Genomic DNA, 23,088 nt, shown 5'->3' with positions numbered 1-23,088 from the left:
ACCAACTCCACCATTGGACCAGCGCCATTAGGAATCGAACCCAATATCAGTTAAATACACACTCTTGGCACAAAGACTTGATTGATAAGATAACCTAGTCTGGGGTTCTTCCCGCTTTCTAACGCGGCCCGAAACACGTCGCGTGTTGTAACCGCCGGTACGGTACGCAACAGGAGGCATACAGAATCAAGAAACACCAGAACATTTTCCAGCCAGTTGCTTCTCAAGCAAATTCGATTTTGAATAATTCTTGACATTTTGTTGTAATTTTCACATATTATTCTATTTGGTTTCCTGGTGTCTGGAAAATATCATTGGCACAAAAAATTTGCAACAAGCCGGAATTGTTGCCATCGCTGCTTACCTCCGACGCGTATTGTTGCAATGGCGCGATTCGAAGACCTGCCAGTGGAGATTGTCCGGGAGATTATATTATGGGTTCCCTACTATCAATCCTACTCTCGGAAGAATGGCTTTGGATCTCTGCGCTCTGTTTCGAAGACTTTCCAGCATGTGATTGAGCCCATATACTATTCTACATTCACATGCTCATCATATCGACTTGTACCAGGGTTTGTGACACTCTTGCGCACGTTCTGGGAACGACCAGAGCTAGGTCATCATGTGAAACGACTTCACATCCTAGAAATGAAACCTGAACTTGTTTTTGAAGAGGACATATCTCAACAACAGGATGAGGAACCTTACAAATCATCATATCTCAAAGAGGCTGATACCATGTTCACTGACATGGTGAAATCGCTGAATCTACCCGATAATGAGAAACAATGGATAGAGATCTTGATGGAAGGATGTCGGGAGGATTCGAAAGGCGCCCTCTATAGGAAAGACGACTTCATAAAAGTGTTCGATGCGTTGCTCGCGCTATTGCTTACGAGGATGCCAAAATTGGAAAGCATCACACTCGAACTCTACAGAATGTGGGGGTACAGATGGAGCAGATTCGAGCAAGCCGCACTCACACAAATGATATTATCCGAATCCCGCAACAAATCTTCACAGTCCAGCATTCCTCGCTTCGAGGATTTGAAAGCGCTCCAGGTGATAGCGCTAGAAGACAGGGAAAAATCAATGAGCAAAATCTGCCCATTACTTGCAACTCCAAATATAGAAGTTCTGACCCTAGAAGGAGCGAGCGACTACTTCGACGGGAATTGGTGGGAGAAACTTCATGACGGAGGCTATCCTTTCCTTAGCGCCCTCATGTTAGATTTCTGCGACTTGAAAATCGAAGGAGTCAAAGGCCTCATAGGCCTTTGTCCACGTCTTCAGCATTTCGTTTACGAGGTCGATGAAACACCCTTCGATGAGGTGGGCTCGGAGATATGCATCAAAGCCAGTGAAATCAGGGAGAGCCTAGAATCGAGAGAGAAGATGATAAAGACATTGAGAATCTCGTATAGTAGTCTCCTTGATGAATATGGCGAGGACTATGAGGAGGAGAACGATTCCGGCGTCATTGAGGACCTGACAATTGGCTCGCTCAGACACTGGTCAAAGCTAGAGACTCTCCACATTGAGCAGCCGTGTCTCGTCCGATTCGATAATGCCTGAAGCGACACCGAAAGTGAGAGTGAAAATGAAAGCGAAATCGAAGGCGATAGTGACGACGATGCCAAGTGGGATGACACTCCGATACCGAGAGCAACTCTTCAGGGTCTTTTGCCGCCATCTTTAAAGACGCTGTCACTTGCTCGTTGTGATGGGCGTCTTGTTCCATTATTGACAGATCTCGCTATCCACAGGGATGAAAAGCTACCGAACCTCACCATGTGTGAGGTGACAGGAAGTGACACAGATGGATTTGACTCCAAATATCTTAACGAGATATGCCCTGGACTCAAATTTAAGATCAGAAACGATGACGACTCTGATGGCGAAGAGGTGGAAATATTTTTGTGACTTATATCTCTTTGAGAATTGAAGAATTTGTGTCAAACTTGAGCGGATATTTGTAGATACAAAGACGAGTTAGAACAACAAGGGTTTCCGAAATCTAAAGATGCCAGCATGTAAGCCATAAACACGGGCATGCACTTTGTGATTAACAGAGAACGGGGTAAATGACGGGAAAATGAAACGCCACGATTAACAACAACAGAAAAAAAAAGGAACTATGAATAAGGACGGGGACATTTTTATGCGCCTTCACTTCCAAATTCTTTGGTCCATTCCGCACTTCTATTGAGATCCTCAGCGCTGACCGTTGGCCTTGAGCCTTTAACAGCCTTCACAAAGTCTTTCAGCGTCAGTGGGGGTTCGAGGAGCTTATCGGAGTCCACTGCAGTCCAATCCATTTCAGCGGCCCCTTGATCACCAGGTGAGCACGGCGTCAGCTTCTCGGCGCCATCAACAATGACCTGTAGCAGCGGCATTAGTTGTGTTTCCCCTTTCGAAGTATATAGCATGCGGACTTCCAATCACACTGACCTTCTTGTAATGGGTTGCCGTCTGAATTTTGCGGACCGGTTGCATCAGAGCGTCCTGAACAGCAATGCTGATATCACTGCCGGAATACCCTTCGGTCATCTGGGCTAATGTCTTGTAATCTGCCGGCTTCAGCTCGCAAGGGGTTGATCCGACGGCCATCTCAAACATTTTCATCCTCCCAGGCATGTCGGGCAAGCTGATATGCACTCGACGTTGGAATCGTCTTCGGATAGCCGCATCTAGTTGCCAGGGGATGTTTGTTGCCCCCAAGATAAGCACACCCCTAGAGTCACGACCAACACCATCCATCTGCACGAGCAATTCTGTTTTGATACGACGAGAAGCTTCCGATTCACCTTCTCCTCGAGGCCCACAGAGAGCATCAACTTCATCGATGAAAATGATTGAAGGCTTATTTTCTCTTGCCATGTTAAACAGCTGCTTCACAAGACTAAGTGATAATTAGTAAATTTTCCCTCTCCAAAATCGAATAGGTCCCGACGCTTACCGTTCACTTTCTCCCATCCATTTCGAAACAAGGTCACTACTGCTGACACTAAAGAATGTGCTGTTTGCTTCTGTTGCAACGGCCTTCGCGAGATAACTTTTACCGGTACCTGGTGGTCCGTACAACAAGATACCCTTCCATGGTTGACGCTTTCCGGTGAAGAGATGAGGGAATTTGATCGGTAAAATGACAGCCTCTTTCAAAGCTTCCTTTGCTGACTCAAGGCCGGCCACATCTTCCCATTTCACGTTTGGCTTGTCGGTGAGGATTGCACCGGCAAGGGCCCCTCTTAGCTTTTTCGCGTCCGGGTCTTCATCCTCATCCTCCCTATCGTGAGGCAAAAATCAGAGTTAGCCCTCTGAATAATTATACCACTGCCCATCCTTGCTCGAACATGTAACAAGATCTCCACGTACTTTCCCTTGCCACCACCGCCAGAAACTTTGCCATTTGCGCCTATAGCGCTAGGTTTCCTGCGATTCCCTTTGTCGCTTTCCGCTAAATGATTTTTGAGTTTCTCGGCCCGTTCCATATACTCGCCCGCCTTGGATCGAATCATTTCCTTGGACTTTGCATTTTTCTCCCCTAAAGACGCGCGAGATACCTGGTCAGAAGAAGAAGGCAATTGAAAGTGATGGGAAGCCTACATTTCAGAGCCAACATAAACAACTCCACTATGTCAATGAAAGTCAGTTTCAGCCCTTCTTCGAGCAATTGCAGCGCACAAGGTACGCACAAGCTTGATAATATAGCTGGTAGGCCTTCTCATATTCGCCCGCGGTGTCGTTCTCTATCGCCTTCTTCACGACATCTATCGCCCGACCGAGAAAGTCTGTATTGCTCATGACCGGCAGAGATATACGGAACCCGGCGACCGCAAAACAGTAATCTAAGTGAGATCAAATGTCGAGTGAGCGGGTAAAAGAGAGGCCAGCGGGTAAAAGCTATAGCGCGAGCGGTAGAAAGAGCTGCGCGGGGTAGAGCGACGAAGGAAAGCTGGAAGTGCTATTGTTAGCATCACGGTGATGCCTCAAGAACTAGCACAGAATATAGTGTATATCCATATATTGTGCGCAGAAGCTTACCCAGACACAATTTGTTTGCGTGGTCAGATGAACGATCGTTTTGTTGAATCAAAGCTGTTGTTTGAGGCAACGGCCCCATATCAACATGATGCCGCCTAGCGGGAGCTTGGCACGTCACGCCCCGCTAAAAGGACACACTTTCGGAGTCCAGACACTCAATTCACAAACGCACCCCGTCCAAAGTCCCTGACGATCCCTGGCGGCAACTCGTACCCTTGCGAAGAGAATTTTATTTTAAAAATGGCCGAGATGCAAAAGCAACTACAGTCTTTGACTGAAGATTACCAGAAGCTCCAGCTTGGTGAGGACTGTTTCAGCCGCTTCGGAAGTAACTGCTAACAATTTTTACAGAGCTTCAATCCACCGTTGAGGCACGTCAGAAGCTTGAATCGCAGCTCCAGGAGAACAAAGGCGTCCAGACGGTTAGCATTGTCAATGTGTACCAATCAACGGTCGGTGGCTGATCAACTTGATGCAGGAATTCTCAAACCTCAGTGACGATGCGAACATCTACAAATTGGTCGGCCCGGTGCTCCTCAAGCAGGACAAAACTGAAGCAGTATCGGCTGTAGAAGGCCGTTTATCTTTCATCGAGAAAGAAATGTATGTGTCTCGATGTTCAAATTCCGTTGGGGCTGTAATGTTTCCTTTCTACAACATGCTTACGATTTAAAAGTGCACGCATCGAGAAGAATCTGAATGAGGCCCAGGGCAAGATTGAAGAGAAGAAGATTGCGGTAAGCTCGCCTTGAAGCGATTCTCCTGGCAATCTACTAAGAAATCGCAGATCATTCGAATTCAGACACTATACCAGCAGCAGGCACAACAAGCTCAGGCAGCATCATCATAGCATCATCTTCCGCATTATTAGAGCTAGCGACCGAAGACAACATATACCCATCAAAGATGTTCAGAATTTAATATTCAAAATTCACCGTTTCCCTAAATGGTCCCCTTTGGGCACCCTTAAAATGTTTGAGCGAACTTATCAACGTCATTCATCAAGTTCGGTTTCGACGACTTGCTCTTGATACCCCCGTAATGAGCCTCCGAATGGTTATCATGGAGCTTAACGAAAACAGGACTATATAGAGCGAATCTTCAAAGGATGAACAATTGATATGGTGTCATAGATGATCGAAAATAACGCATCAATACCGGACCAGGGATCATTAGTCACCCTATCTTCATTTGATCGACAATCATCCCATTCGCACTTCCATGTGAAAGGGATACAGAACTTCAATTGAATTGGTCGCTGCGAGGTTGGGCGCATTTGTTGGGTTGATGGAAGGGCTCACGCGGTCAGAGGTTACATAAGTATTTGAAAACAGCGCAAGAATTTTTTTACAACTAAACAACAGTCCTATGATTATTAGATTTATTTGATCGCGTCACGCTTCCTGATTGAAGTCATAGCAATTTCAATTGCAGTCTTGGGCTGCTCCACTCGGTTGCATCTATTCAAACAACTCAACCCAAGAAACTGCCAGTACATGTTTTGTCATTGGAGCCGCTACACACCTATCATTCTGACTTTTCAGACCAACGTTCTCGTACACTGGCAGGATTACATGTATCACGTTGTGCCTATACTTTTGAATATATTTTCTCTGTTCAAAAGGACTGGCATCAGTGATATGGTCCCTTACCTTGGCCGTTGGGAATGTCCCTCTAGCGCAAGCGGAGATGGCCCCGCATAAAGCGCCCTTGGTGAAAGAGTACCGGCAGGTTATGCAAGGGGCAATGTCAAAGCTGACAGGTCCCGGGGAATATCATACACGCAGATCTAGTCTCTCGACGAGTCAATTGCGCCGCAGTTCAGCGGCAAAGTTTGGATACGCTAGTGTGAACACAAGGCTACTACGTAAGGTCCATCAAATCAAAATTTCGGTCGGGGCATGTCTCATATTTGCCTTCTATTACGATCGATAACGTTTCCCGCCGGGCTTCTCTATCATGAATCCTGTGCTGGCTTAATGATTGGTATGGGGAAGCGAGGTTTGCGCCAAGTGGCAGCCATGCTCGCTCTCCATGACTATATGCGGGGAAGCGAAGGCCGTGGTCCCGCGGTGTCGCACAACATCAATCCCCCAACTTCTATCCTCCAGACCGCTACCACAATATTCTCCAAGCCTAGGAGGAGGCAGCCAGTCCTAATACAGTCACCTCATATGTGCATTCATGCCAATGGCTGAACTCTAACTGCTCCCCTAAGCCCATTACATTATCCATAGAGAACTCACCATGCCCAAGTCAAGGACAGACTGTATATCATGTGCACCACGCATTAGAAAGGGCGGGGTGCGAGTACGTCGAGGAGTTCCCAGAATCGGAGGGCTCCTGGAGTAAGATGAGATGACCATCTGGGGCTGGAGAAACTGCTGCCCTGCCAAGATGGGCTCGTCTCTAGAGCCGCCTAAGCCTTTTGACAGTTTCCTGATCACATGCGCAGTCCCGATACACCCCTTTGTGCATCTCGTGGCAATGAGGCAATTGATTATATTATCTTCTTGACTTGAATTATTATCTTGTTCAATCTGGTCCATCTGGCTGAATTTGATACGTGTTTTGTGCAGGCGGATCGAGAAGCTGTAGATGATGGAATGATGTTTTGCCATGATTTTGTTTTACATTTCCCATTGAATGCGAGTCGGCAATCTTGATTGCAAAGGTTTTCAAATATGAAGAGAATTGCGCTGAGATTCCGCCGGGCGAGCGGCGGACCTTGGAACATAGAAAACGAGGAGGTTCAGATCCAAAACAGCAACGTTCAGAAGCAACGGCATGCGAGTCTACCAGTTATTCTCACGGGTGTTCGGCGGACGAGCAAAACGGAGACGGAAATCAACGAGAACGGATCTAATGCGAGGTAAATTTGACTTTCTGGCCGGTTTTGTGACGTGCTTTGCTCAATTATATACCTTAGTCAAATTACTTTTGCCGAGAGATTTTTGGCTCTACCGACGGAGCTGCAGCTCATGATTCTGTACAGTCTTTCTTTTGCAGATCTCATGACAGTCCGGCTCTTATCTCGAAGATTTTCAAATCTTGTTGCAGCAAATGAAACGCCCCTAGCTCGTCACCATATCAAGCATGAATTGCCTCCTTATATCTTTGAGACCTACTCGCCCACGTCAATACCTCTTGAAATGTCATATCTGCGTGGCCTTGCCCACCACCACGCAGTTGTCAAAAGATTGGCGTCTAATCTTGCCGGATTCATAACCCGCGAAATATTTGGTCTGAGTCGAGAAAGGAAATTGATACGCTTCGAATCTCGCCGACGCCGCATGCAGGAGCGAATGATACCGAGGCTTCTTCCTCTGCTCCACTTTTTCGAAAGTTACAGCGTGGCGTATAGAGATCACTGCACAGATTTATTTCGGAATGGTCAAGCCTGGAGGCCGCCGACCTCGCTGGAGGCTCAGATCATGGATGCTTACTCACCAGCTACGCTCCTAAAGGCTCACGAAATGTGCAGGTTACTCTTTCAGATTTTCAGCAGAAAGTTGCGGCCGCCAACCTACGCGGGGACCATTGAACGTACACTGAGGCGTTGGACAATGCAGCCGGGCACACGTCGGGAAGTGGCTGTGCTGTTTGCGCTTGGGGGTCTTGAGGAGGTTCTACACATCCTCGAGGCGGATTCCTATGTGGGGCGACGACGAGCGCTTGCAGAATTTGTGCGGAGAATTGATGAGGCAGCAAAACCGGGAGGGGGGAAGCTAGTGGCGCAACTGGATCTCTTTCAGCGAGTAAAGGCAGAAAACCATGGTGCTACCGAGACCGCAACTGGTGGAGACGGCGACGAAATGAGAAAGCCAACAGCCGAAGCCCTTACGGGAGTCCCTGGCTCACCGCAGATCCTGTCGATGATGCTCGAGCACCTGCCCATCGATCCATACATCTGGTTTAACACGGCCGAGAGCATGTTGATTGCCAAAGGAGCGGTGAAAAGCCTGAATGAGGTCAAATGGCCTCCGGTACTGATCAATGACTTGGTAGGATACAATTTTCTCCATGAAGCTGTGCGCCTGGACGAAGAGCTTGTCAACGACGATGTTGTTGACAATGGAGACGAAGAGGCCGGCAGTCCTGTTCCTGGTGAGAGCGGGGATGAGATCCAAGAAAGGTAAGTTCAGGGTCCTGTGTTCACAGGACAACGGTATCTGGTCGACGATGCGGGGCTAGCATTTAGTGCACGGAGGGGCATCGATCTCTTACGTGACCGCGCGGGACCACGGAATTTGATCGCCGCGAGAAAATATTTGCTCGTGTGCTCCCGTGCCAAATTTGGGTTCCAGATTTTATGTCGTGCCCAAGGTGGGCTCCGGCGCCTTCTTGTTTCGCTGTCGCGGAACAATGTCCTTAATTTGGTTCAAAGTGTTTCAATGCATCTTTTATCCAATGATCTGTCAACCAATTGAAGACGGTTTACTTTGAGTCATGACTGCTTTGAATATGCAAACAACCTCGAGATGGCTGTCAACTTGTTTGAAGCACAACGAGAGCAAACGGCACAGGAGATTAACTAATCGAAAACCGATGTCGACAAAGCAGCTTCTCCCAATCAGGAGAGATTGGCAAAGCTTTCCGTTCTAGCTACTGATGCCCCTCGGTTGCTCAGGTGGATCCGGGCTAAAGGGAAACTCATGGCGGAGGACGTAAACCAAGGAAGGGGGTGTCTTTTCTAGAACGAAGCCAAAGCGAAGGTACCTTGGGGCTTATCGATTTTCGACATGCTTTCCGTCAGCCGGCAGAGCAACGGCCCCGTTTCAGCTGAGACATTGTCCATTAAGCAGCGGCATCCGGCTGGGGGCGCCGAAGTCGGTTCCTCCAACGGCAATTCCCATGGGAATTTCCCTTACTCGTGTTAGATCCTCTTCACATGTCGCGGCGACATTTTTCCCCCTATACCATGTTAGCTTCAGAAGTGTCTGGATAGCGACAGCAGACACATAAGATGCAAAGCACGAGAGTTGGGAGGTACAGTGCTCGCAACTTCTGACTGCTTCGGGGTAATCGGTCGCGTGTTTGGTGGTCCATGTATCTCGTCATGTCTGGTACTTGGTCGGGAACTGGACGTCACAAGGCAAGGGGGGCCTGAGCTGCAACGGACGCCCCTTTAGACGGCAGACCAAACCGTTTTCTGGCATTCCTCACAAAACCACATTTGACGCTCTAAGCAATGCACACACTAGTTACTGCATGCATAACCCTGTATGCAGGCCGGGCCATTTCTTTTTTCTTTTATTTTTTTCTCTTTCATGACTGCATTATGACAGTCCCCAGCATTCTTGCATTCAGGAGAAATACATGACGGGGATGTGATTGATTACATTAATTATAATTCGAGCAGAGTGGCGGTGGAGACCCTTGTTGGGTCTAGGGAAGGTTAGCCCATGGTTTTGGTTATTTCGATTTGCTAATAAGGCCGAACGTTAGCGGACTCTAGCTCCCCTGGCGCTCGTCGAAGGCTCACCCAGCGGAAAGGATGCTCAATGAGGATCTACGAATTCATAACTAAATCTCTATTGGCTGCGATAACATTGATAATGTTCGTATCGTGGGTATCGGTCGGGTCTGTCTGCCGTCACTGCTCAAGAGACTCGAGAGTGGAACCGTGAACCGATGCAGGACCGTTCCCAAAGTTCGAGCACCTAGTACGTAACAGCGCAGGAAGGAATTCAATGAGGAGGGGGGGGGAAAAGAATGGTGATGGGATGAAGGAAGCGCGGTTTTAAGACCATAGTTCTGCACCAACTGGTGAAGGTTTCCCTAGAGACAAATAAGAAAATAATTTTCCTTTTCTTTTTCATTTCATTGGCACTTCGTGGTCCCAAACAAGAGGGAGATAAAACCCGTCACATTGGATGCGATAAGAATCCAATGCTTCTCCAACAACTTCCCCCCTGCGGAAACTCAATCGATCAGCCAAACCTCTGGGATCTCTGATTTCATTATTCTCCTTTTTCTTTCCCCAATACGCTCGAATCCGGGGAATTGCAGCCCGAGGCAAACAGCGCCCCCGGACGTCTTTGCAGCTGTATACAATTACAGCCGAAAAAGCCTCCCATCATCGAGCCATTGCTGTAATCTAATTCCGTCGGCGCCCAATCGACGTTTGCATGATAAGACTTATATATGCCCGCGGTTCACGGATGCATGAAGCCGATCAATATCACTCCTAACGCTTAATCTCTACCTTGTTCTATTATCACCGCCATTATCATTATTTTTTATCGGTCTACTACACGCCTATTCCGTACTATCCAATTTAACTTTTGATCGGGGAAGCTATCACCTTCCCCCGGTTTCTGCGGCTGCTTGAAGTAACCTTCTCGTATTGTGGTCGTACTACTGGGTACCGTCTACCATCAACGCCACACGTCCTCTTCTTATCTCTACTCTACCTACCTCTCTCTCATCTCAACTCACAAGCTCACTCGACCCTCACACGGCTTTCTCTTTTCTCTCACGGGCTCACGCACCTGGCGAATCAGCCCCCAATCGCATACAACCTCTTCCGCCCACCCACCCGACGGCCACCGTCGGGCCTGCTAACTTCCCCGTGTCGATCGAATATCCCCCCCGGCTCTCTCACGCTCTCTATCCGGCTCACCGCTTGTGAAAGCCAGACACTTACTCTCGTGCCGTTTTCTACAAGTGTCTCGCATCCCCAGGTTTCCTCGCCTGCTTCTCTTCTCGCTCGAGTACCAACTGCTTCCTCAGTGCCGGTCAGCTGAGAGCATACTTTGGTCGATATACTTGAATCATTTCAGGATATTTTCCCTGTCATCATCCCAGCAGCACAAACGGCAGCAGGGAAGTCGGTCGGTCACACGCCATACGATCCGACGACGCATACCACACCACACCAGCTGAACCCCCTTTAATTCCCATATCGCACCTAGGGGCCAAGCATGTCCCGGTGACGGCGACAAGTTCAAGCAGACGATAATCGCGAGCGTGGGAGATGGACTTCATAGTGAGTTTCACCCTATACGGATGGAAATGTTCCCTTGGGTCGGCCAAACGCAGAGAGCCAGGCCTACGGGTTGCTTTACGGGTTCCTTTCGGGGTGGCTGTATTGGGGCTTTGATCGTCGCCGTGGCGCGAAAGGCTTATGGTTGAACGCCTTTTGGGACCTTGCAAAAGGCTCGACGCGGACCAGGAGCTGTTCTCCTCTGTCGAACCCTGGACACTTGAACGTTGATGAAGCTAACCGTTTTAACTCTTTCAAGTTCTCTCTCGCCCACTTCTGCGAAGTGCATGGTCCGACCTCGATCCTCTGTACTCAGGTTCTTCCTGTATCCTGCGTGACGTGTTCTCCGCCAGAGAGCTCTTCTCCAGGTTCCGACAGTGTGCTTCTCGCATCAAATCCCGGTGCCCCTTCGTCCTCTACTGGCAATGAAGGACGACATTCACGACGATCCACAAATACTACGAATTCTTGTCCTTCCTCTGTCCCTACGCATATCGCCGCACGTCGGCCAGGCCCGCCCAGCACGACTGGAACGACCGACTCGCAATCTTCTGAACCATATCTGTACCCACATGCGCCCTTAGGCGCAAACGCATCCGCTACAACCACCGCTGCCTCGTCTCCTTCGCTCCCGTTCTCCGAGTCTCCACCTCGATCTCCCTTGAGTCCAAATATCCATAATCATCCATTCTTTGTTGGTGGCTATACCGATGGCGATTCGGCCAGGCGGTCTAGTCTTGCCGGACATGACGAGGATGCCTGCGCAAACTGCTCGCTCAGCCTACCAAAGAAGGTGAGCGAGCAGCTACCAGAAGGTGCGCCGGGGAGCCCATCAAAAGATGGCAAAGGACAAAATGGCAGTCCCGTCTTGCGCTCTCGGGAGGCCGTCCTAGCATGTGGCGGACATGCTGAATGTGACGAAGATCTTGAAGGTCATAATTCCTTTGACAGCGAGGAAGGCATCGATTCCTCACCTAGTTCAATCCAAGCCTCTACATCTTCCCTAGGTTCTCACACACATACGCTCACCTACCTTACTACACGGCATCCGCCCGATCCTTCCGCTTACTCTCTCCTACGACGATCCTGCATTCGCGCTCTCTCCTGCGAGAATCTTCCACGCGGGACCCCCTCGGGGCCGATCTCTTTTGGAGACCCAATCGCAGGTTACACCATCGCCTTTGTTTTTCGACTTCCTGATCCTCGCGCCCGAGGACGACGAAGATCCTATGCGTTTCTTGCCTTGGGCGGTCGAGACGGCCGTCGAGTGTTTAGGGCTCTGCCCGAAATTACCAAGGCCTTTGCCGCCATGGCGGCGCGAGTTATTGCCATGGCCGAGCGCACCGCGGAGCGCGAGATCAGCCGGGAAAAAACCACGGTTGAGGGCGGCTACTCAAAGAATGTCACCTCTGTGTCATCCTTTTTGTCTGGCCGCTCCGTCGACCCAGATGGATATCCGCGGCGCGCAAAAGACGTACGCGCCAAGGGCCTGGCCGAGCTAGTCGGTAAGGAAGACATTTTTGTCGATCTGCACGTTCAGTTTGTGCAACTACTGGCCCGTCTCGGACGAGACTTTGGTGGGCTGCCGCCTCCCGAAGCGGTCATGGACTCGGGGATTCGTGGTGAAGTTGGCGAGCTTGGATCCAGCTATCGCGGCAGAGCCGGAGCTGGGGTCGGCGCTGGCACATCGCAAAAGGCTCGCGAGACCGCACAGGGCCACGCCGAGCGTCTTGCTGGCGTCAGCCTTACCGAGAGCAGCCAGCAGAACTCTCCTGTAGCGATGCATACGCATCCTCATTTCGCCCTCCGAGGCTCACCAGCAACGGCAGTTGCCAGTCCCTCCTCTATGGACACTACGCCACGGCATCAGATTGCTGTCTAAGACCTTTCTAACATCGGTTGGCGCTTTCTTTACGCTGCTATTAAAGCAAGAGTTTCAGAAAACCTTTTATGGTTACCACCTCGTATATCTGCGGGGGCATCCGTGCTTGTTCCCTAGGCTAAGTCGATCTCACGCCTAGTCGGAACTCGGACGATTATCACGATTTTCCTTGTTGTCTTCTTCTTCTTCTTCTTCTTCTTACATTTCCTTCTCTTTTCGCATTCGGTCTCTTGGTAATATTGATATCCTGCGCGAGACTTTATACCCCTGGTTTCAATTATACCATACAGTCCAGTTTCCTTCCGGGAAACCTTTACTTTATTCCTTCTAATAGTCTTCTTTTTGCTGTCTTTTTATAACAGTTTTGTTGACCACACGCTCATCTGGCGTGTCATTTTTTCCCCCAGGATCCCTGTTTCCTGTATGACTAGCACCTTTTGTGCTATACTGACTGAGCTCCTCTCTAATCTGTCTTTCTGCCGAATATTTTGCCTTGCTGTTTTCGTTCTGCCGCGTTCTGAGCGATATTATCAAGAAGACTAAAGTACAGTCTGACATGTTCTAATGGAGAGCGCTGAGCTCCCTTTTCTCTTTTTGTTTTATTGTCCATTTCGGGTCCTGGCGCTTTTTACTTTTTTCTTTCTTTCTTTTTTCTCGTTCTATTCCCCTTGATGTCTGGATGTGTCTTATTATTATTATTATCATTGTTTTCTATTATTACAACTCGCTGGGATTGGACCGGGATACGGAACGAACGGGATCGGGTCGGGAAATAAATGACTCTAGGGAGGCAAATCAATTGGTGTTTTATGGGGACAACCAGATCGCTGGGGAAATTGGGAGCAAGGGTTGTTCGCTGTTTTCAGCACACCTAGTGCTAGGATTAGGATTAGGATTTATAAGGTGTTTTATCATTAGTATCATTGTCGTCATCATGCATTGATGTCGTTATTATTACTACTATCATCATCAGAATCATTTATCATTATCATCATCATCATCATCAATATTACGTTTTTTTTATATCTCGTCATATGGTTGTTCCCGTTTGCCAATGCTATGCTTGGTCAATAGTTAATTTCGCCTACGCTCAGAGTGTTGCTATGCTATGCTATTCTACGCCTACCTAGGTAAGCAAAAGAAGATAAAGCAAGTAAACATGATCAACATGGTAAAAGGCTAAAGGCTACGTCCGCAAATGTCGCGTGACTCGCCAGACTTTATCACCGGCCGCTTTCCCTTCTTTGCCCTTGAGGATTCGGATCCAGGGGACTTGGCCATGATATGCGTCGAGCAGGGAGTCGTCGACTGCGCCGTCACCTCCTCCTCCTCCTCCACCAGCAGCAGCCTCACGACTCTTTTCAGCATGCGCAGCGACAGCGTAGTCCTCTTGGTACGCCCAGTCGGGCGTATCGAGGCGGCCTAGGACGAGGATGATTTCTTTTGCGGAGGCGGAACGGCTGCGCGTGCGGGATGCGCGGGCGGTGCGGGATTTTTCGGGGGGCTGGCGGGAAAGAGTGTTTTCGTCGGCATCGGCATCTGCATCCATGGAATGGTCCTCGTTGTTATCCAACGGCGTCGATGATGAAGATGAAGAAGATGAAGAAGATGACGAAGATGAATGAGAAGAAAAATGAACAGAATGGACATCAGGCTCAGGCCGAGTATGACGAACAATATCCTCGGGGGTGATCGGCGTGAGGAGATGAAGCGCGCCATTCTGGACGTCGATGCCGCGCACGAGTGCGAGGCCGAGGGTATGTGATTTTTCTGGGTCGGGAGGGATCGCGCAGTGTGCGCCGTTGGAGATGTACGGTAAGTTTTCTGCCTGGGTGCGATAGACTAGAGGATGATCTCGGCGGGATGTGGGAGTAGAGGATATGAAACGTTGTATTTCGGATTCGGATTCGGACTCGGGGTCGGGTTCGGCGTCCGGTTCCCTGGATGATGGTTTTTCGTCTCTGTATTCGTCAAAAGCGTCAGGGTCGCCATAGGAACCTTTAGGTTTGCGGCGCAGGTAGGACGTGCCGGGCAAGGCATCATCGTGTTCGAGGACGACGACAGACGCGAGGGCGCCGTCGAGGATGGTTGAGAGAAGCTCAGGCGGTTGGGTTTCGCCGAGGACTAATATGCCTGCGATTCCTGGGTTGGGGCCCTGATACTGGACGACCCAGGGGCGGATATTGGTCAGGGGGGTGGAGTCCCATCGGGAAGTCAAACCATCCTGCCGTGGCGTGTCCATGTGGAAATAAGAAAGGGTCTGCATCATGCGGAGCTCTTTGGGAGTTCGGCCGATGAGCTGGGAGGGCTGCGAGGGGAGCCGATAGAAGGGTGCGCGGCCAGTAGCGTCTTTGAGGAGTTGCGTGATGTCTTCGAGGCCGGAATCGCTCATGTATGCGACGGCAGTGGGGTTGAAGCGTTGGATGAATTCGACCATGATGTCTACGCCGGGGCCGAGGATCCAGCCCGGGCAATTGATGACAATCGGGCAGGTGGGGTGGGTTTGTCGGAGGCGGTAGTAGTGGCTGATGAGATCCATGGCGCACGCCATGTAGTGGGCTGGATTTTCGCTCGGCGTGTTGGCGGCCAGACTATGTGCGCGCACGATGCGACTGCCGCTGGTAGAAGGCACGACGGGGTGAGTGTATGGTGGGCCGAAATTGGGCGAGCGTAAGTGAACGAGGGAGACGTGGCCGGGCGGGGAGAACTCGGGCTGTCCGGGGTCGAGATCGAGGAGGGCGACTCCGTCTTCTCGTCGTCGGCCGTTTGGTGCGTTGCCTACTGGGGTTGTTGCGGTGGCGGATGATGTTCCCTTTCCGCGGACAGTTAATAGGAAGTTTGTCAGTATGCGGCTGAATGTTGATTTGCCAGAGGATTTTGGCCCGCAGACTAAAAGCACGGGAGCACGTTCTGACGAGTCGCAGAGTTTGGGCACTGCTGATTCCCATTCCGGGCTGAGGACGAGGGGCTCGAGAGGCCGTTTTAGAGGATCATCTGCGGAGGTGTAGAGCTACATGGAGATTAGTTAGCTTTATGTGTGTGCGTGGGTGATGTTCGAGATATGGATATTGGCTCGCTCAGACACATACGGGTGTAAAGGAGCAGGCTGCGATCGTTGCCCCTGCCAGCGTGGTAGATTGATCTGTCCATATTCGACCGAATCTGGGCGATAACTTTCCAAGGGACCGCATTGTATGTTTGCAATGGTATAGCTCGACTTCAGCGGCTATGGTCGCGGTGCGCATGCACTCAATCTGCGGTAGAGAATGTGTCGAAGGTGCATAGATTCGATATGTAGCCGGTCCCTGAGTAAGCACCGCTCCAAGGATCCGCACTGAGCCTTTTCGCACTCGCAGATCGTATTGCCCAATTGCTGTATAAAAGTCTCCTGGGCGCAGTTGAACCAAGATGCCCGTTTGTTCTCCAGAAAGAAGCTTTTCTTTCTTGCGCTGCACGGTCGATAGTGGAGTGTTGCGCAGTTTCGCCCGCGACATGGGTATCTGGTCCCTCCGGTCCTCCTCGCTCTCAGAGCTCGATTCAATGACACTCTCATCTTCCGAATCCCCCCAGAGCCGGATCGCGCCGTCTTCGACGTCGTCAGAGTCGGACGAACCCTGTCGTGGGTTGGCTGCAATTGCATTTGCATTTGCAGACATGTTCACGTGCCCGTCGAGTGTACCACTTCCGCCATTTAACTGCGCAAGTGTTTCGACGACTTGCGATTGTTGTGCGAGGATCGGTTTCCAGTCGGACGGCTCTGCTGGCGGATATTCGAAATTTCGTAGAGCTTGCCGCATCGTGGATTTTGGCTGCTTTTCCGCTTTCGAGGCCGTGTCTCTCTTTCTCTTCTTTCTGGAACCGCCGGAAGTGTTTGCTACATTGTCCAGATTTGTTGTCGGATTGGAAGGGGCTGGATCCTGCTTTTGTTGTTGCTCCTGCTGCTGCTGCTGCTGCTGCTGCTGCTGTTGTAACTTTTGTTGTTGGCGGGCCTTTATGGCCGCCGCAGCACTAAGAGGAGCTATGAATGTATTAGAAAATTCAAAAAGAGCAATCTGAAGAGAGTGTAAACTTACGCATCTTGATTTACTCGAATGTTGTCATCCTCATGAAACGCGGTGAGGAAAAATCACAGATTCTGCCGGGTTTGGCCGCATATGCGCAGTTGGTCGGTGTTTCTCCTGGTTCGGCAGGGATGTCGGAGAAAAGAATAACCGATGTGCAAAAGTTCAGAAACTTTGGTGTCGTCGGTTGTCCATTTTGTTATTATTGTGCGCTCTCAAATCGCAATGGCTCAGAGCAAAGCATCAAAGCCTTCAAAGAAGGAGCAAAAAGCTTCTGAGGCTGTCAAGGCCCAGGAAAAGCCAACACGGAGCGAAAAAGAAGTCGTCGACGTGAGTGAGGGAGAGAGCGATGCCACGAGCGAGAGCGCCAGTGAAAGCGAATCTGCCTCCTCTTCTGGCTCGGAAAGCAGTGCCTCAGAATCTGAGAGCAGCGATGAGAGTCCTAATCAGAGGAGCCAGGGCCAGAATCACCCATCTGTAGTGTGAGTGATATGCTTGTTGTGCTGCATGATTTTCAATGCGCTCACAATTACTATTAGAAAACCTGCACAACCACCAAGGGTTTTCACTGCGCCTGAGGGGTTCAAAGCTGTTCCTACTGCATCTATCCCTTCTTCAAAGGCTGCACGTCTTTTCTCTTCTTCCAATCTTGCTGGAAAGCAGATCTGGCACATCACTGCACCCGCCTCCGTACCTATCGATTCTATCAAAGAAGTCGCACTAGAGAATGTGCAGAAGGGAGAGTCTGTTCTCTCTCACAAGGGCGCTGAATATGGCTTTTCAATAAATGAAACCCCAGCGGAGTCGAACACCAAACTCCTTGTACCCAGCGGCAGCGGGAACGGTTACCAGTTAGGTATGGTGTCTTCTTCGTTTGATCATAGTCTACAATATGGAAATCGCATGTATTGATTTTTTTTTCTAGTCCGCGATGGTGTTGCGCAGTCATTACATCTCCACCAACTTGTCCGGATACCAAACCTTCCTCATGCCGTTGAGGATTCTCCCGAGAAGGCCAGCGAGATCCCCCCGGCGCCCGCGAAGAAGCCCGTTCGCCAGCAACCAGAAGACCTGAAGATGCGCTTTTTCCCTATCGGCTCTAGAGCCAACGCAGATTCGGACACTGAAATGGCCGACGCGGACGACGTAACCGTGCAAAAGTTTAGAATGCCGACCGGCGCCGATCACAGCTCGCGGAAAGAAAAGCGAAAACTCCACGAGGTCAATGGCACTCAAGAGTCAGAAGAGCAGGTTCTTCCGGCATCCAACCAGGACGAGGAGGCGCGGAGAAAAAAACACAAGCACAAGCACAAGTCAGACAAAGAAATTCGACCTTCAGCAGAGGGCGAGAGCAAGGAAGAACGGGGTCGAAAGGAGCACACTGAGGCCGACGAGCATGAGCGACGACGTGAAACTAGCGAAGAGCGGGCCAAGCGGAAACGCAAGGAGAAGAAGCGTGAAGAAAAGTCGAAATCAAAGGAGAAGAAGAGTTCCAAGCATTGAAAGGCTTGAAAGATATTGCGCCATTGAACGGCGTGTTGGGCAAAAGTTTTTCTTCTTCCGTGCCTTTTTCTCGTCTCATATGGCGTTCAAGCGTTTGGTCTTGCAGTTTTGCATTTCAAAAGGATCTCACTAGGGAAATAGATTGAAGTTGGAAATCATGTCAGGTGGGGCATGTCTTTTCCCTTGCTGTATATATTTCGTCTTCCGGACACAGGATTTCGGCGCGGTTTCTCATCCGTTGCCGCGTGTAAAATGAAGCAACATTACAACTCGATCCTTTAATTTTGATAGTCCGCAAAATGGATATTCGATCAAGCAAAGTAAAAGGCGTGACTGTAATTGTTTTAAAATTCAAATCTTATATCTTCAACCCGCGAGGAACCTTGGTGGTGGGAAACTCGTTTACCTAAGCGCATGTCGACTTCACTCCGTGCCCACAATGGATTTCCCTACCATGTCATTTTATCTTGCATTGAACATTTTGCAAGTATCATTGGCAGGCCCTAACGTCAAGATATTCTGTTCAAGTGACAAATGAGGATATCAGATGGAATCTCATAGTTCGGTATAATTTGCAGGAAGCTTCGGAAGAGCAAATGACCATCACTCGGGTCCCTAAAAGGGTTTAAAAAGAAGTTGTAGCGCGGGGATGGAGCGAGAGGCGAGACCGATTGGAGTAAAGCGGCCGCAGTAATTTGTGTGGGACAGACCCGAACTCGGTGCCCCTCTGCCTGCTGTCTCTTCGAAAGTTTTTCTCGCCCGGAGATACTAATTGCATACCCACCCCCTCCTCTTGCTGCTTCTCTTCTTCAACTCCTTTCTCCCTTCCTCATCTCATTGTCTTTTTCCCTAGCTTTTCTGTACTTGAAGTTTTTTTGAGTTTTCCTCATAATCACTCTATTCACAATGTCCGTCAACGACTATGCTCTCTCCCAGGGCCACCAGAAGGTATGGAATTGCCCCTCCCTCTCAAAAACATTTGCTTGAAAGCTTGGCTGACTCACAATTAACAGCTCATGGAGGAGACCATGAAGGAGCTCGACCCTGAGATCTCCGACATCATGGTAAATAAATGAACCTTTCTAATTGACGAATGAAACGAAGATGAATCAATTCTGACCCGTTCATGTCAACAGCAAAAAGAGATCCAGCGTCAGCGCGAGTCTATTCTCCTCATTGCTTCCGAGAACATCACCTCTCGTGCCGTTTTCGATGCCTTGGGAACTCCCATGTCCAACAAGTACTCTGAGGGTTACCCCGGTGCCAGATACTACGGTGGCAACCAGTTCATCGACCAGATTGAGTTGACCTGCCAGGCTCGTGCCCTCAAGGTTTTCGGTTGCGACCCCCAGAAGTGGGGCGTCAACGTTCAGTGCTTGAGTGGTAGCCCTGCCAACCTTCAGGTCTACCAGGCCATCATGAGACCCCACGAGCGTCTCATGGGTCTTGACCTTCCCCACGGTGGTCACTTGTCCCACGGCTACCAGACCCCTGCCAAGAAGTGCGTTTTCCCACCTATTCTTCTCCAATTGAGTCATGTCGAGCAGCTTGAGTTAACAATGTCCGCTAGGATCTCTGCCATCTCGACCTACTTCGAGACCCTCCCCTACCGCGTCAACCTCGAGACTGGCATCATTGACTACGATGCCCTCGAGTCCAACGCCCTGCTCTACAGACCCAAGGTCCTCGTTGCCGGTACCTCCGCCTACTGCCGCAACATTGACTACGCCCGCATGCGCAAGATTGCTGACGCCTGCGGCGCTTACCTCATGGTCGACATGGCCCACATCTCCGGTCTCATTGCCGCCGGTGTCATCCCCTCCCCCTTCGAGTACGCCGACATTGTCACCACCACCACCCACAAGTCTCTCCGTGGTCCCCGTGGTGCCATGATCTTCTTCCGCAAGGGTATCCGCAGCGTTGACGCCAAGACTGGCAAGGAGGTCCTCTACGACCTCGAGGGTCCCATCAACTTCTCCGTCTTCCCTGGTCACCAGGGTGGTCCCCACAACCACACCATCACTGCTCTTGCTGTTGCCTTGAAGCAGGCTGACACCCCCGAGTTCAAGGAGTACCAGCAGCAGGTCATCAAGAACGCCAAGGCCCTCGAGGGCGAGTTCAAGAACCTTGGCTACAAGCTTGTTGCCGATGGCACCGACTGCCACATGGTCCTTGTCGACCTCCGCTCCAAGGCCCTGGACGGTGCTCGTGTCGAGGCTGTCCTTGAGCAGGTCAACATTGCCTGCAACAAGAACTCGATCCCTGGCGACAAGTCTGCCCTTACCCCCTGCGGTATCCGTGTCGGTGCCCCCGCCATGACTTCGCGTGGCTTTGGCGAGGAGCACTTCAAGAAGGTCGCTCAGTACATTGACCAGTGCATTGCCATTTGCAAGGATGTCCAGAGCAAGCTTCCCAAGGAGGCCAACAAGCTCAAGGACTTCAAGGCCAAGGTCGCCAGCGAGCAGGTTCCCGAGATCCTTGCTCTCCGCAAGGAGATCTCCCAATGGGCCTCCACCTTCCCTCTGCCCATTGGCCCCGCCTGCTAAATGCACTATATGAGCGACGGATCTTGATGATGTTTCCTTTGAATCCACGAACTTATTTTCTTTGAACTTTTTTTTTTTTTCAAATGGTTTTGTTTATTCTGGTGTTGGCTCAACGAGCACCCAAGGACTGGTTCAACAAAAGTCTTATCGGGATTGTATACCTCTCTTCGTTAATGGGTTTCATGCATATTGTATAGATGATTGGTCTCTAGGAGACGTATGAATATAGATTCAACAAGCACGAGGAACCCTCTGGGGTATCTACATGCATCTAACTCTTGCAATTTCCATGTCCATGCTGTGCCCTTCAAGATTGGGGAAAACCCCATATCTGTGATGGGTAGAATGTAGAATTAACTCCACTCTTCCCGGTTTTCCCTTACGATAATCATGACTAAAATCAACCACAAGTTTATTCTGCGCGAAACGCGGTGCTGGTGGTGTAAGACCGTGGATGTGTTGTCTGTTTCCGAGACCCACGATTCTGAGAATACCGGCGTCTCGTCAGACGGAACCGCCATGTTGAACACGTCCTTTGATAACCTCCTGGACTGCAGGCGACTCTTTGAGCCGTGGCCGGAATACAAGGTCTGAGTCTATCCCTCTTTTCTCAATTCCCCGCACTCTCAGCCTTCAGAGCGAGGCTAGTAAAATGGATTTTAAGCTAATTTGAGACAACCTTACTCATCAACGGGCGCCTGTTGTCTCAGCAGAGAGCTTCATGGGAAATCGCAGATATAGCCCACCTATTAATCCCGCACGTCTGTATCGCAATGCTTATTTTTTTTGTCCAATCGGTCAAATAGCCTGCCCCCTTCTCCAATCTTCCGAGTAGCAGGCCGGCATTGCTCAAGAAGCTGCCTTTTCCTTCAGGCCAGTAAGTACTTCTCTCTGCTTTCGTACTCGCTCCTCCAGCTGTCTAATCTCCGCTTCCTGCTCCTCCACGGACCGTGACATATCAGGCAACGACTGCACAGCAGCACGCGCCTTTTGGATACGGATCTTGATGGCTGAGGCTTCGGCCGCTAACTGATGCGGTTCGAGGGGCGGCTGGTCTGCATACTCGCCGGCCGCGGCGGCGGCGGTAGTGGTGGTAGGCGGAGCGAGACGCGATAAAAGTGCGTGCAGAGGCGGGAGGATGTCGAATGTTTGCGGAGGAGGAAGACGAGAGGATGGCGCAGTGGAAGGGGAGGTTGGTGCGGATGAGGATGGAGGGGCTGCCATTTTTTATTGGATTAGGATATAGGAGTGTGAGAGATTGAAGAGGGTGGATGAGGATAGTTGTTGATATGCCTGGTGAGAGGACTGTTGTCGTGCGAGGGTGCGTAGGAGCAAGCCTGTATTGTGTGTATAGACACAGCTTCGTTTAAAGCTCTAACTACTCCGGTAGGCGAACCGCGATGAATGTAATAGTGATTATGGTGGGAAGTCACGACACATGCAAAGGCAAGCGGAACAAGAAACTACAGAATTACAGAGATGCTCTGCAATTTAGATCAGAGATAGCTACGAGAATTTGAAGGTATTGCTTGGTCTACAAAAGACGTTGATGTCGAGAAGAGTTAGGTTATTACTGGCCTAGCACCGAGGCACGGTCAAAGGCAACAAACCGTCGATTGGGGTCCGATAGACGCGAGGCGTAACTGCTCTGGCGCAGACTGGTGCCTGAAGGAACAGGGGACAGGGGATGGAGGATGGCCAGAAGCCGTGGAAACAAAGGCGGATCTCATGTTTAGACAATCATACGGTCAGGGGAAGGATTGTCATTGGACAAATTAGTTTCCGGGGGCAAGTGGTGGACAGATCAAGAGACTTTTTTTTTTATCAGGACGAACGAAAGGTCAGATCATCCGTTGGTGACGTCGGTTGGAGAGAGAAAGAGAGAGACTTTTTCTCCCACTTTTTTTCCTTTTGGGAGGAGTGAGCTCAGCAGTGACTTTCGGTATCTACTTTAGCTAAGGTGCCTGACGGTAGGCAAGCTAAGGTACCTGGAGTTATGCGGTGTTTCTTGTCGCCGAAAGAGAGAAAAATGACCCCACCAACAATAATAAATCAGCCAAACTG

The 23,088-nt window shown here is 50.2% G+C and overlaps 8 protein-coding genes across 8 annotated transcripts; 5 read left to right on the top strand and 3 right to left on the bottom strand.

The window, feature by feature from the left end:
- Positions 1-179: 179 nt before the first annotated feature.
- On the top strand, positions 180-1,867 carry L228DRAFT_98886 (hypothetical protein). Its single transcript, XM_018337039.1, has one exon. The coding sequence runs from the start codon at positions 385-387 to the stop codon at positions 1,573-1,575; it is 1,191 nt and encodes a 396-aa protein (XP_018190098.1). The 5' UTR covers positions 180-384; the 3' UTR covers positions 1,576-1,867.
- On the bottom strand, positions 1,868-4,090 carry L228DRAFT_98885 (AAA-domain-containing protein). Its single transcript, XM_018337038.1, has 7 exons — positions 4,045-4,090; positions 3,696-3,955; positions 3,607-3,633; positions 3,376-3,544; positions 2,960-3,286; positions 2,452-2,902; positions 1,868-2,381 (listed from the first exon to the last, which is right to left on the bottom strand). Exons 2-7 carry the CDS (start codon positions 3,802-3,804, stop codon positions 2,160-2,162), a joined length of 1,305 nt encoding a protein of 434 aa, XP_018190097.1. The 5' UTR covers positions 3,805-3,955; positions 4,045-4,090; the 3' UTR covers positions 1,868-2,159.
- A 194-nt stretch (positions 4,091-4,284) lies between these two features.
- L228DRAFT_237463 (Prefoldin) lies at positions 4,285-4,894 on the top strand (the record flags this gene model as incomplete). The annotated part of the gene is made up of 5 exons (XM_018330933.1): positions 4,285-4,345; positions 4,396-4,466; positions 4,523-4,647; positions 4,721-4,781; positions 4,832-4,894. 5 exons carry the CDS (start codon positions 4,285-4,287, stop codon positions 4,892-4,894), a joined length of 381 nt encoding a protein of 126 aa, XP_018190096.1.
- A 1,834-nt stretch (positions 4,895-6,728) lies between these two features.
- L228DRAFT_266868 (hypothetical protein) lies at positions 6,729-12,914 on the top strand (the record flags this gene model as incomplete). The annotated part of the gene is made up of 4 exons (XM_018334917.1): positions 6,729-6,916; positions 6,974-8,179; positions 10,682-10,784; positions 11,292-12,914. The coding sequence occupies 4 exons, from the start codon at positions 6,729-6,731 to the stop codon at positions 12,912-12,914; spliced, it is 3,120 nt and encodes a 1,039-aa protein (XP_018190095.1).
- A 1,032-nt stretch (positions 12,915-13,946) lies between these two features.
- L228DRAFT_259744 (hypothetical protein) lies at positions 13,947-17,021 on the bottom strand. Its single transcript, XM_018334190.1, has 3 exons — positions 16,988-17,021; positions 16,004-16,932; positions 13,947-15,924 (listed from the first exon to the last, which is right to left on the bottom strand). Exons 1-3 carry the CDS (start codon positions 16,989-16,991, stop codon positions 14,101-14,103), a joined length of 2,757 nt encoding a protein of 918 aa, XP_018190094.1. The 5' UTR covers positions 16,992-17,021; the 3' UTR covers positions 13,947-14,100.
- A 172-nt stretch (positions 17,022-17,193) lies between these two features.
- L228DRAFT_245495 (hypothetical protein) lies at positions 17,194-18,799 on the top strand. Its single transcript, XM_018332174.1, has 3 exons — positions 17,194-17,457; positions 17,515-17,831; positions 17,901-18,799. Exons 1-3 carry the CDS (start codon positions 17,201-17,203, stop codon positions 18,476-18,478), a joined length of 1,152 nt encoding a protein of 383 aa, XP_018190093.1. The 5' UTR covers positions 17,194-17,200; the 3' UTR covers positions 18,479-18,799.
- A 348-nt stretch (positions 18,800-19,147) lies between these two features.
- On the top strand, positions 19,148-21,119 carry L228DRAFT_245494 (cytosolic serine hydroxymethyltransferase). The gene is made up of 4 exons (XM_018332173.1): positions 19,148-19,426; positions 19,492-19,542; positions 19,615-19,979; positions 20,049-21,119. The coding sequence occupies exons 1-4, from the start codon at positions 19,385-19,387 to the stop codon at positions 21,022-21,024; spliced, it is 1,434 nt and encodes a 477-aa protein (XP_018190092.1). The 5' UTR covers positions 19,148-19,384; the 3' UTR covers positions 21,025-21,119.
- Positions 21,120-21,746: 627 nt separating this feature from the next.
- On the bottom strand, positions 21,747-22,534 carry L228DRAFT_98734 (hypothetical protein). Its single transcript, XM_018337037.1, has one exon. The coding sequence runs from the start codon at positions 22,246-22,248 to the stop codon at positions 21,874-21,876; it is 375 nt and encodes a 124-aa protein (XP_018190091.1). The 5' UTR covers positions 22,249-22,534; the 3' UTR covers positions 21,747-21,873.
- Between the last annotated feature and the right edge of the window lie 554 nt (positions 22,535-23,088).

This window comes from Xylona heveae (assembly GCF_001619985.1).
Source record: "Xylona heveae TC161 unplaced genomic scaffold L228scaffold_3, whole genome shotgun sequence".
NCBI lineage: Eukaryota > Fungi > Ascomycota > Xylonomycetes > Xylonales > Xylonaceae > Xylona > Xylona heveae.
This window is presented reverse-complemented; position numbering and strand designations above follow the sequence as displayed.